Raw genomic sequence first — 12,675 nt, forward strand, 5'->3', positions numbered from 1 at the left:
GAGAACAGGGACTTGGAAAAGGATACAACCGGGTCACAGCTCATTTCAGGAGAACCTTTATTTATTTTATTTTGATGATCTCGGGTAACGGTAGTGTTTACTTTTTCTTCCAAGGATGGCTCGAGCAGTGTCGAGAGATGGAAGCTGAGATATTTTAATTGCATTTTGGCCTTTCAGGCATTCTGGGATTTGCGACATTTTGAGTTCCGACTCTGTCGATTGCGAGTTGTTCTGTAGCACCTCGGACCTGGCGCTTGCCTATTGGAAGGCTGTCGCAGTGTTCGCCAGGTGTTTTACGCATTCTGAAAACAATAAAGGGTGAAACGGTTGTTGCTCTCAATAGAAATACTAGAAATTCTGTTTCTGAACATCTTAAATTGATTCTGTTTGTTTATTTCTAAAATTTCTAAACCGCCTACAACTAAACGGTTAACAGTTAAAACATTCACAATAGTTCCAAGGACCAAATGCATTCAATTACATTCCAATCACATAGTAATTTAATCCACTTAAAAGAATGTCAAAACTCAACGGGTTTATGTGTCAGCCATTCCCGCTAGAGTGCAGCAGTCATAATCCGAGATTCTTATTAGATATGACTATAGCACAATTTCAAAGAAAAGCCTCCACATCTTTCTAAACTGCAAACCGTCAGTGGTTAGAGCTACAGGTTCAAATCCTTCGTTGCTCCTTGTGACCCTGGGCAAATGACTTAATCCCCCTCATTGCCCCACGTACACTGAATGTAAACCACTTGGGATATAAATAAGAAAATAAAGAAAACAAACACTGTTAGGTCCTAGCTCATGCTCAGTCTAGCCCCAGTGAGAGAGAGGAAAGCTACCAGCAGCCCGGGACAGTAGATGAGTGAAAGTCGGGGAGATTGTGGAATGCAGTACCGGTAGGTGCCTGAATGACTGACTGACAGTGCCGCCAGTGTATCCGAAGATTGTAAGTGCTCTGGTGGGGGAGGGGGGGGGGTAAGAGTGGCACTGCTGCCATAAGGCCTTCCTCTCTGCTGGTCCCGCCTACTCCGCGAAGGCAGAATCCAGCAGAGGAAGGCCCAACGCCAAGTGAAGGCTGCTGCTGCTGTGGGAAGGGGAAGAATTGGACGCTGACCCCAGGAGCACCCCTTTATGGTCTGCAACCAGGGTGGACTCCACCCCCTCCCCCACAGTGCCTCAATCGGCAAGTCTAATTTTAAAAAACCCCAATTCAAATCGATTCAGCCAAACTTAATCAGTGAGTCAATTCAAATTGTGAATTGGACAGTAGAGAATGACACGGTGGCGGTTTACCCGCGGCCACCGCATTTTAGCCGCGGGTCACCCGCCGAAAACGGGGAAGAAAACTAGCAGTCGCTGCGGCGACGGGGACAAGGCCATTCACCACCCGCAGGGCAGTGAATGGTCTTGTCTCCGCAGTGAGGTATCAAGGATCGCGCGGTCTCCGCAGCCACCGCCCGCCCGCCTGTAGCATTTAGCCAGCTCCCTCCCTCCACCTCACCTTAAATTTCGAGTTTTCCGGCTTCCTTTTTTCCGAGCCGCACGTGTTCAAAAATCCGTGCACGCGCGGCTGCGCGAGTCAATCAATCTTCTCCTCTGACGCAACCGGAAACAGGAAGTTGCAGGAGAGGAGAAGTTTGATTGACTCGCGCAGCCGCGCGTGCACGGATTTTTGAACACGTGCGGCTCGGAAAAAAGGAAGCCGGAAAACTCGAAATTTAAGGTGAGGTGGAGGGAGGGAGCTGGCTAAATGCACGGCTTTTTGAACGCGTGCGGCTAGGGAAAAAGGAAGCCGGCAAACTCGGAACGAATATAAGGTGAGGTGGAGGGAGGGTAGGGGCTGCTGGACCATTCTTCATTACTTTGCCATACTAATTCCATTCTATGTTAGGTGCCACGGACTCAGATTCGAGTCCTAGCGATGATGAGTTAAAGATCCCAAAAGATACGCTAAATATTAGAGTACTAAGGCTTATATGGATGCTGCGGGGACGGTGACGGGGCGGTGAATGGGATGGCAGTGGCGGTGACGGGGCGGTGAAAGGGATGGTGGTGAATGGAATGGCGGTGACGGGGCGGTGCAGAGGATGGTGGGCTGGGGACGGGGCGGTGACGGGGACAGATTTTTTCCCCGTGTCATTCTCTATTGGACAGCACTAGAGGTGCAGGGCAGGATTATTCTTTGTTGGGCCCTAGGCACCCAAGTGCACTGAAGCCTTCCCTCTAATGCAAAATCCCAGCGTCGGAGGAAAAGCTTCCGGGTCAGCCGCAGACAACGAGTAGGAACTGCTGCCTGTGACCTTTTGAAGACTGAGTTCAGCTGCACTGAATAATGAAGACGGCAGGAGGAGGCAGTACTTGGACGTCATCGGAGCAGGCAGCATTCCAGGCCCCCTGAACTCTTCAGGCTTGAGGCACATTCCTACTTGGCCTACCCTATAATCCTTCCCTGGGTGTGTTCACAAGAAGCCCTTTTGAAACATTGCCTTATGACTAGGATATTAGCAACTGTGGCCATGATCTGGAGTCTCCCGTCACCTGTTGCAGAAGGAAATTGGCAGAAAAACTACCATTAGCCAGCCTAAGAATCATTATGATTAAACACTTATCTTATATTCCAGTAGTTCTTAAACCTGTCCTGGGGGACCCCCGCTTAGTTTTAAACGGTATATAAATTTTTAAAATAAATAAATAAAAATTAATTGCTAGTACGAGTTAAAACCCTAAATAGCAGTTCAGTGTGACTTACAGGAATAAAACTGATTATAACCAAGAATTACAAAACAATAACAAAAATTCAATAATTACAAATTATCCTTGTAATATTGGAAGAAATGCTTCTTTATTGGCTAGGAGTTCTGTCCAAGTGGCTGAATGCAATGCTTTATATTTCACCCTTTAAGACTTGGGAACGTCAGTTTCAAATAATTTCCTGCCGTTCTTTTGTTTCCTGAGATGTGGAACGTTGATCAAATTACTCGTCTATTCAGGGGTTTGTCTCTGAATGATTAAAAAAAGAAAAAAAAACCATGGAACACGATTTAAAAATCCCCCTGGCTTCCCCAGCTACTAGTGAAATTTTTATAAAGAGGAATCTCTCTCTCTCATACTTAAGTTGACGTTGAAAAGATTAATCATTTTGAATAGTCTATAATCGCTTTCATATGCCCTCAGTGCAACCTACATCGATTGTTGTAACAGAGTATTTCTTGTGATAAAACAAGAGATTGCATTAGCTCTTTTAAATGGTTTGATTAAGTGGTGAGCACATCTGCTGGACAGATTCGGCCATTGTGTTCTCCAGTATCTCTGAACATTTTGGAGAGCTTAGCATTCATTTCCTCTCTTCTCCTGAAGTTCTGCTGACGATATTCATAATGTTTCCAGACACAGGCGTAGTAACCTCAGTATGGACAGATGTGCTGAGTTTCCCATAGACTACAACTGTGTCAACCATATGGTCTTTATCTGCTGAGGTGTTGATATTTCGGAGGTAATTCTACAAGGAGCTGCTCTACTTTTAGGAGACAGGAATGTGCAGAAGTGGCAGAATTCTCGTCCTTTGTGTCTGTAAGTGGACCCACGTGTGTACATGGGCAGTTCTGGCTAAGCAGTATTCTGTAAGTGCGCATCTGGGTGCGATGGCGTCTACTTTATGGGTAGGCGTTTGCATGGGCAGAATTTAGGTGGGGCACCTTATTAATATAACATGCAGTTACATGTTAGCAGGAGTTATAACGCGCAGGAGTTACGTACGCTGGAAATGTAGGGCTTTCAAGGCATTCTCAGGCCTTTGTGCTCTAAGTCTCACTCGGGCAATTGAAGGCCCATCGCTTCAACAAATGCACAGGCACTTAGATTATTCCTTAGATCCTTATTACTCTTTTGGGAACCACATAGAACTATTTGGTTTTGTATTGTATTGTATCGCGGGAAATCTCTTTTTTATAAGAACTAAACGATGTTTCTCTCGTAACTTAGGTGCCTAAGTTAAGACGCTGTTTATAGAATATGGACCTTAAGTGTTCATACAATGAATATAGATATGTTCTTGAGCACTTGGACCCGGATTCTGTATTGTTCAGTGCAAGCTAATAAACATTGATAAAAGGCCATTTACACCTAATTGACACTATTTGGGATTAATTAGAAGCTATGCACATAACTTTCTAAGGCCCCGCCCGATGCACTAAAGTCAGCGATCACTGCTAGCCAATTCAGAAATCGCCCATTTTTTGATCCGGCCATGCAAATGAGTAAAACCCCATGCAAAATAGCCAAGCGATTGATTCACTTACATTGCTTGGCTATTTAGCAATCTAAAACCCAACTGCTGTAACTGTGTTACCAACATGTCTGCCTGTTTTTGACCAATAGGTCTGCCTATTTACTGGGGGGGAGGGGGGGTGTCATTTTTTTTCTATGGCACAGATATTTTGCGTGTATTACAGACGCAAAATATCTGCCCCATAAAAAAAGAATGAAAAATATTCCCCACTGCTGCCAACGACCGTCCCCCAATGGCCCATGAAAATCACATGCCCCCCCCAAGTCACCGTTTCTCCCCTCCCCCCAAGAACCCCAAATATATGGCAGGAGGGAAACCCACTCCCTCTTGCCACGATGGCTCCCGCCTGCCAGCTCCCCTGAAAAATCCAGCAGCAGAGATGCCCACTCCCTCCTGCCACCGCAGTGCCCATTCCCCGTCCCCCTCCTCCTCCCTACCCGCCTCCTCCCTTTTAATATGTGAGGGAGAGCATCTCTGTTTCTGAGACAGATTTGGGGCCATTAATCCATGTACAACACAAGAAAAGGCTAATTAAGAACAACATCCGTAGCCTTCAAAAAGATATAAAAAGGATGGAGTCGGTCCAAAGGAAGGCTACTAAAATGGTGTGTGGTCTTCATCATAAGGAGTATGGGGGCAGACTTAAAGATCTCAGTCTGAATACTTTGGAAGAAAGGTGGGAGAGGGGAGATATGATAGAGACGTTTTAATACCTACGTAATGTAAATGTGCCTGAGTCGAGTCTCTTTCATTTGAAAGGAAACTCTGCAATGAGAGGGCAGAGGATGAAGTTGAGAGGTGATAGGCTCCAGAGTAATATGAGGAAATACTTTTTTACGGAAAGTTTCAAGTTTCAAGTTTAATATGCATTTGATGAATCGCTTATAACAATATCTAAGCGATGTACATTTTAAAAACCAACAGAATGTTGTAATACAATTAGAGTAACAAAAAATTTTAAACAAAAGACAAATAACATTGGACGGACATGAAAGGTTGGGGAGGAGGGGAAAAGTTACAATTTTTATATTTAGAATTTAACATCAATGGGAAAATACATTGGGTGGTAGCGGGTTTTAATAGAAAGAGAAGAATATGGAAACCTGAAGTATAACTTTTCATGCATCAAAAGCATCTTGAAATAAGTATGTCTTTAAAATTTTCTTAAAAGAGACAAGGGTGGTAGATGCATGGAACAGTCTCCTGGATGAGGTGTTGGAGACAGAGACTGTCTGAATTCAAGAGGGCCTGGGATAGGCATGTGGAATCTCTTGGAGAGATAAAGAGATAATGGTTACTGCGGATGGGCAGACTGGTTGGGCCATTTGGCCTTTATCTGCTATCATCGGTTTATTCCCATCTGCCTTAAACCTCCACGGTCATGACCTCGCTGCTTTAAATCCAAGTCTCCCTCTTTTTTTGTGTTCATGTCGTATTGTTTTGTCTTGACTAGGTTGTAAGTTTCAAGGAGTCCATTTTGTGCTTCTGTTCAGTGCTGTGTACATCATGTTGATGATAAAACCCCAGATAATGAACCATGTTGGGGTAATGTAGAAGTAGGATTTCCACCAGAGTTTGGAGAAATGATTGGCCATAATAGATCCAGTCACTTGATTTCTAACCAAGGGGGGGACCACGGTGGGACTTCTCTTAAATAACATAAAGATAGTACCTTGCCCTGTTTAATCCTGTTCTTTTTTTACCTGACTTTTCAGATGCAAATGTTGGACAAATTTCCAATGGAAGGAGGTCAGAAGGACCCCAAACAGCGCATCATTCCCTTCCTTCCTGGTAAGTCAGTTGATATTGGAGGAAATGTAAAAGAATGATTTGGGGAGGCCAGTGACCCCTCTGCAGTGAAGGTGGAGGCCTGACAACTTTTCCAGTGGAATAAATGCTCGTAACTGTGTCAGGCAGAGAGAAAATGCCTCTCGCAGGTTGCACTAGCCAATTGGAAAATCCGGACCCCCCCTAGACCCGCCCCAGGTCTGCCCAGTTCTGACCATTCCCGCCCTGTAATGCCCTAATCCCGCCCTGCCCCCCCCCCCCGGCTGCCTATTCTTGTCAGACAGGGAGGGACGTCATACAATGATGTCATACGCATTCACATGTGCATGTGATGTCATCGCGTGGCGCCCGCGCATGTGTGGACTTCCTCCCTGCTTGACGCGATTTCAGGAGGGTTTTCAAAACCCGGATAAAGTGCTGGGTTTTGAAAAGCTGTCCAGACCTGGGGAAATCCGTACGTCTGGTAACTCTACACTAGGCTACTCCTAGAAGGATTACCATGAAATGACTTTCAAGACAGGGTGGGCCAGTTGTGGCTGAGTGAAAACCGGTTTCAACTGAAGAAACGCTCAGTTTGTTGCTGCATTTTTATGATTTATTAATTAGCATTTGAAGAAAAGAATCTACTTAACCATCCCCCTCTTTTACGGACACGTAGCACGGGTTTAAGCGCCGGCAGCGGCGTAAACGGCTCCGACGCTCATAGGAATTCTATGAGCGTCGGAGCAGTTGCCGTAAAAGTGGGGGGCATATTTGCTATCCCGCCTTAAAACTGTCACAGCGGTGTACATTGTGTAAAAAAATATAAAATTGGTCTCACGCAATCCCTAACGGAGCCCAACGCTCGCTTCCTTCATATTCTACTGTTTCTGGCTCTGCAGAACATTTTACACTGCTGAAAGAATTTAAGGACGAATTCATCGTATGGTGGAACAGAAATTTGAAAGCGTAATAGCAGAAAAACATCGCCCCAGCTTGAAATCTGGAGTCCGGTCCAATCTTACTGTAATCGAGACCATTGACAAACTGTATTTTAGATCCTACGTTATAAAAATTATACCGATCATCATCTCCTCTTAATTATTATGGGCTCCTTTTACTAAAGGTGCGCTAATGGTTTTAGCGCGCGCAAACCATGCGCTAAACGAAAAATACTAACGCGAGCTCTATGGAGGCGTTAGCGTTTAGCGCCTGCTAAGTACTAACGCCTCCATAGAGCTTGCGTTAGTATTTTTCGTTTAGCACGCAGTTTGTGCCTTAGTAAAAGGAGCCCTATGTGTTGCTCGTTGGAAGTTCTCGTATATTCTCCTATGTCTGTATGCGTACCATTGACTGATAATGCGTGGACTGGTTTTATATATCTGATGTATACATTTTATACATAAAATACACATGATTTTTACAGTTGATTTGCGTCCTGTTTTATTTTGTTTATCTGTTTTAAACTTAATAAAAATACTTGAACTTAAAATATATATGTATATATATATGTATATAGTGGAACCTTGGTTTGCAAGCTTAATTCGTTCCAGAAATATGCTTGTAAACCAAAGCGAGTTTCCCCATAGAAAGAAAGGGAAACTCGCTTGATTCGTTCCCCATCTCCCTCCCCCACGAAGCCACCGGCACTGCTCGCTTCCACCCTACCCCACCACATCCGAAAAAGACCCCACCCCCAAGAACTGGCATCGCCCGCCCAAACCCAAAACCTTACCGCGATCTGGCACCGGCATGCAGCACCAACCCACAGGCCGTGCCGGTGCCAGGAGAACCTGCCGCAGATCTCTGCTGGGCCGGGCCTTGAGCATCTGCGCATGCTCAAGGCCTTCTGGCTCTCGCTCTCTCCTTTGGGTAGATACATGACAAATTGAGACACACGGGAAGAAGGGTGAACTACAATCGGTTATAGGGTAAGAAGGAGAAAGGATAGCGCAGTGGGGATGGGAAACCATGCTCTTCTTACTTATTATTTAATAGGGAAAGATCAGTGGTTTGGGTCGGGCGGGAAGTCATAAATTATAGGCGTCCTTAAACATGAAGGTTTTTAAGTTCGTTTTAAATTTATCGATATTTTCCTCTTCTCTTAAATAAGCCGGTAATGAGTTCCAGTTGACATTTGCAGAGAAGAAATTGTTTTTAATTATGTACATTTTATGATATGGCTTCTTTTTATCTTATGTATGTTTTAATTTGATGTAAACTGTTTGGATTTTTTTTTTGTAAACGGTGTAAAAAAAAGTTTTAAATAAATCAATCAAGTCTGCAGTGAGTTCTGATTTTGTACGCTGCAAGTCTGCAGCGGGTGTCGTCGGGGTTCGGCTGCAATTTTAGAACCTAGGAAGTGGGCAAAGAAATCGGGAACGCCCAGAAACACATGCTATAGTAGGAGAAATCTATCTTGCTATAGGGAGGGGTGCTTTGTAGTGGGAGGCTGTGAAGTGTCTAAAATGCTTTGGAGTACAGAGTATTACGAAACTTTGTTGGCATGCATGGTGGAGAACTGAAACCGTGGTGAACGGGATGCCTTCAGCTGGTGACCTGTGGTTTCTGTCAAGACTTCCATATGAATCCGGCAGTTTTTTGCAGCTTCAGCAAAGCCGAGGCAAATGCTTTGCTTTGCACTTCTGAATGCCAGCAAGCCAAGTTGCCAGAAGATATGACTTCATATCTTAGATCTTGGCCGCTGTCCACTGATGGAGAGCCCTCTCGTTTCACACCAAAATGCTGCTATTTTTAGAGGGTGGTCGCTTGCGTCTCCGTCTGTCTGTCTTCGTTGCTAGCAGCTTCAGTGTGAGAGAATCTGCTCCTCTTCTGGAGGACTGCACAAGCTGAACACTGCAGGTCTTTGTCAATGCCCTAGTCATCCCGGTTTCTCCCCCTCCCCCCCACCCAGGATGGTTTGAGCGGTCTCTGCAGTGGTTTGTTCATTGGGGTCAGCAGCTCAACTCTCTCACAGTATCAATCGGAGCTGGATTGTCCTCTGCAGAGCTCAAGATGAAGCTGTGCCAGGATCTGGTATTTTATTTATGAGCTGCAGTGACTGTGCTCTCGTCCAGTTTCAGGCATATTAGGGAAAAGAAAGTCCATCAAAATAATTAAGTTCTGGCAGGACACAGTAAATGAATCCATGTTGATTGAATGCTGGTAATAAGCATAGCACTTAGTTTTTGTAAAGATATTTCCCTCTGGTACACAGTGAGAGAGAACCTTTTTCGAAGCAAGCCATTTGTCTGGTTTTGGGGGGGGGGGGGGCAGGTTTTTCACCCTAGACCATTTCCTTACTTGAAACATGGGTTCGGTTCTGGTACCATGAGACTTTCTTTAGAACTAGCTGAGGATTTTTCACCAAAGGCTAGATTTTCAAAAAAACTGCGTAAAAAGAACGATGGGCTTATAGTAGCGATTTTTAAAAAGCGAGTCATTCTCTAAAAAACGCTTGTGCAAATAAAGTTGGCGGAGAATAGCGAAGACTCGCTAAATTTGCATGTGCCCATTGCTGGTTATAGTGATGGGCACATGCGCAGAATAAATAAATTTAAAAACCCTCAAAAAACCACCCAATTGGGCATCTCTCCCGCCCAACCGACACTCCCCCCCCCCCCCCCCCGGCAGTGGGAGAGATGCCCCAATCTCTCCCACCCACCCAACACCCCCCCTCCCCCCCGGGAGCAACAGAGATGCCCAGTGTCTCCCGCTGCCAACCAACACCCCCTCCCAACCCCACCTTGGCAGCAGCGAGAGAGTTGCCCATGCTCTCTCACCGCCATGCAACTCGCCCCCCCTCCCCCTTAACCTTATTTTCAGGTGGCTGGCTGAAGGGATGCCTACTCTATTCGGCCAGCAGGCCCGCTTAGAAACATAGAAATAGACGGCAGATAAGGGCCACGGCCCATCTAGTCTGCCCACCCCAATGAACCTCCCCTACCTTTCTCTGTGAATAGATCCCACATGTCTATCCCATTTGGCCTTAAAATCAGGCACGCTGCTGGCCTCAATAACCTGAAGTGGAAGACTGTTCCAGCGATCAACCACCCTTTCAGTGAAAAAGAATTTCCTGGTGTCCCCGTGCAGTTTCCCGCCCCTGATTTTCCACAGATGCCGCCTTCTTCAAAATGGTGGGCCTTCCCCTCTCCCCGGTATCTTGGCTGTTTAGATTGTAAGCTCTTTCGAGCAGGGACTGTTTTCTTACTCTTTGTGACTCTGTACAGCGCTGCGTGCGTCTGGTAGCGCTATAGAAATAATTAATAGAAGTAGTTCCCAACAATTCATCTGCAGGACATTAGGGTCAGGTTTTTGTCCTTGCAGAGGCTTTCCTTGAAATTCCGTAGAGGGCTTTTTTTTTTTTAAGTGGCTGCTTATCACATCAAAAGGTACCAAGAACCCCTGGGGTCCTCACCTCCCTGCTCAAGGCTTTGATCCCAAGAATGCATGGTTGACTGGTAATTGGATAGTACTGGAATGTTCCTCCCACGCAGTCTTTTTCTCGCCCCTTCCCATGCAAGTCTGTAGCTGCCTTTGTGCTGAGGCGGCAGCCAGCCAAAGTGCTGCAGATGAGAAATTACTAGCCCAAAGATGTAATTTGCCCTTTGTTTGACCTCAGTTTGTCCTTTTGCATTTCACTTTTCTACTGCGGATCAGTGGCACCGCTGTGAGGAGATCCACGTTTGGTTCCGCTGGAAATCCGTGGAGCGCTGTTTCACAACCATCTCCTGTTGGCACGCCGTGCCCGTTGGGTTTGCAGAACTGTGGCAGCGGCTCAATAGATTCAAATCTTTCTCATGCATGTTCACTGTGGTGATCCTGGAAACTGAGCTGATTGAGAAGCACCGGCTTAGAGGAAATATTTTCTAGGTCTATTCATTGATGATTTACCACTTATATCGTAAGTGGTTTACATTCAGGTATTTTACCATATTTCCCTATCTGTCCCTGTGGGCTTAAACTCTATCTAGTGTACCTGGAGCAATGAGGGGATTAATGACTTGCCCAGGGTCACAAGGAGTAGTGAGGGATTTGAACTAGAGAATGACACGGTGACAAAATTCATCACCGTCCCCGTCCCCGCGGATAACCGCGGGAAATAATCCCATGTCATTTTCTAGTGTCTATTTCAACCTCAGTCCTTCTACACCAGCATTCTTCAAAGCAAAGCTTGAGGGTCAGTGGTTGTGGCCATTCATACTCTGATTCTTATGTGAGCCAAGGATAATGAAGCCATTGTGACATCACTGATGTGATTGGCTCTTAAGCACTGGTGGAATGAGGCATTATGACATCACAATATCTGCTCTGGATACCAGAGACTGTCATTCTGTAGTGTCTGTTTCAACCTCAGTCCTTCTACACCAGCATTCTTCAGAGCAAAGCTTGAGGGTCAGTGGTTGTGGCCATTCATTCTCTGATTCTTATGTGAGCCAAGGATAATGAAGCCATTGTGACATCACTGATGTGATTGGCTCTTAAGCACTGGTGGAATGAGGCATTATGACATCACAATATCTGCTCTGGATACCAGAGACTGTCATTCTGTAGTGTCTGTTTCAACCTCGGTCCTTCTACACCAGCATTCTTCAAAGCAAAGCTTACCAGTCAGTGGTTGTGGCCATTCATACTCTGATTCTTCCCTCTCTCCTTAAAGAATGACATGAAGATGGTTTCCCGCGGTTATCCACGGGGACAGGAACGGTGATGAATTTTGTCACCGTGTCATTCTCTAATTTGAACCCACAGCTTCAGGGTGCCACACACTCCCACTGCCAAGTCACGATGGCCACCCTAACAGCTAGGTTCTGGGTGTGCGTATACTGAGTGCCAGATTAGGCTTACCAGAGGTCCAGATTTCGCCGGAGAAGTCCTCCTTTTTAAAAAAATTTTTATATTGTAAAGCGCTTCGATTTGCCTCTTGGTTTTATATTTGCCGTATATTAAATAAATTGAACTTGAGCTTTATGGGGGTCCAGACGGCTTTTCATAACCCGGCAGGTTGTCCAGGTTTTGAAAAGCTTCCCATCAGGAAGGGGCGACCGCGCATGCGTGGACACCACGCGGTGATGTCACGCGCACACCTGCACATGTGCGAATGCTGTCTGGGGCGGGGCCTGTGGTCATGGCCATGGGTCCGGATTTTCCTTCGGGGCCGGATGGAATTAAAGTCTCCAGCTCCTGGATGAGGGATCGCCAATGTATTTGATGGACTAGGGGTTACAAATGGGAGTGAGGTGGACCCCCAGATGGTTTGAATGAAGAACTGAGCCCCCTCCAAGGACTAATTCCAGTTTTGTTCTGGAAGTGCAAAGAACCAAAATGAAACCATCAGCCTAATCTTTTCCCTCTAAAAGGTCCCTTTAAAGCAGGGGGGTCAAAGTCCCCCCTCGAGGGCCGCAATCCAGTCAGGTTTTCAGGATTTCCCCCACTGCTTTCATTGTATGCTAATAGAAACATAGAAAATGACGGCAGAAAAGGACCATAGCCCATCAAGTCTGCCCACTCCAACAACCCTCCCCTAATCTACACTCTTATCACTCGTCCCCAAGCTGCCCTCCTCTATGCTACCCTCGTAGGGATCCGACGTGGGCATCCCATTTATTCTTAAAA

The 12,675-nt window shown here is 45.8% G+C and overlaps 1 protein-coding gene across 3 annotated transcripts in view; it reads left to right on the forward strand.

Moving 5' to 3' along the window:
• Positions 1-12,675, forward strand: part of SH3PXD2B (SH3 and PX domains 2B) — a 79,389-nt gene that overhangs the window by 24,021 nt on the left and 42,693 nt on the right. For all 3 annotated transcript variants that reach the window (XM_033927460.1, XM_033927462.1, XM_033927461.1), the window contains exon 3: positions 6,009-6,084. In XM_033927460.1, coding sequence (XP_033783351.1) covers positions 6,009-6,084 — 76 coding nt within the window. The remainder of the gene's footprint in view (positions 1-6,008; positions 6,085-12,675) is intronic.

Source organism: Geotrypetes seraphini, chromosome 18 (assembly GCF_902459505.1).
Source record: "Geotrypetes seraphini chromosome 18, aGeoSer1.1, whole genome shotgun sequence".
NCBI lineage: Eukaryota > Metazoa > Chordata > Amphibia > Gymnophiona > Dermophiidae > Geotrypetes > Geotrypetes seraphini.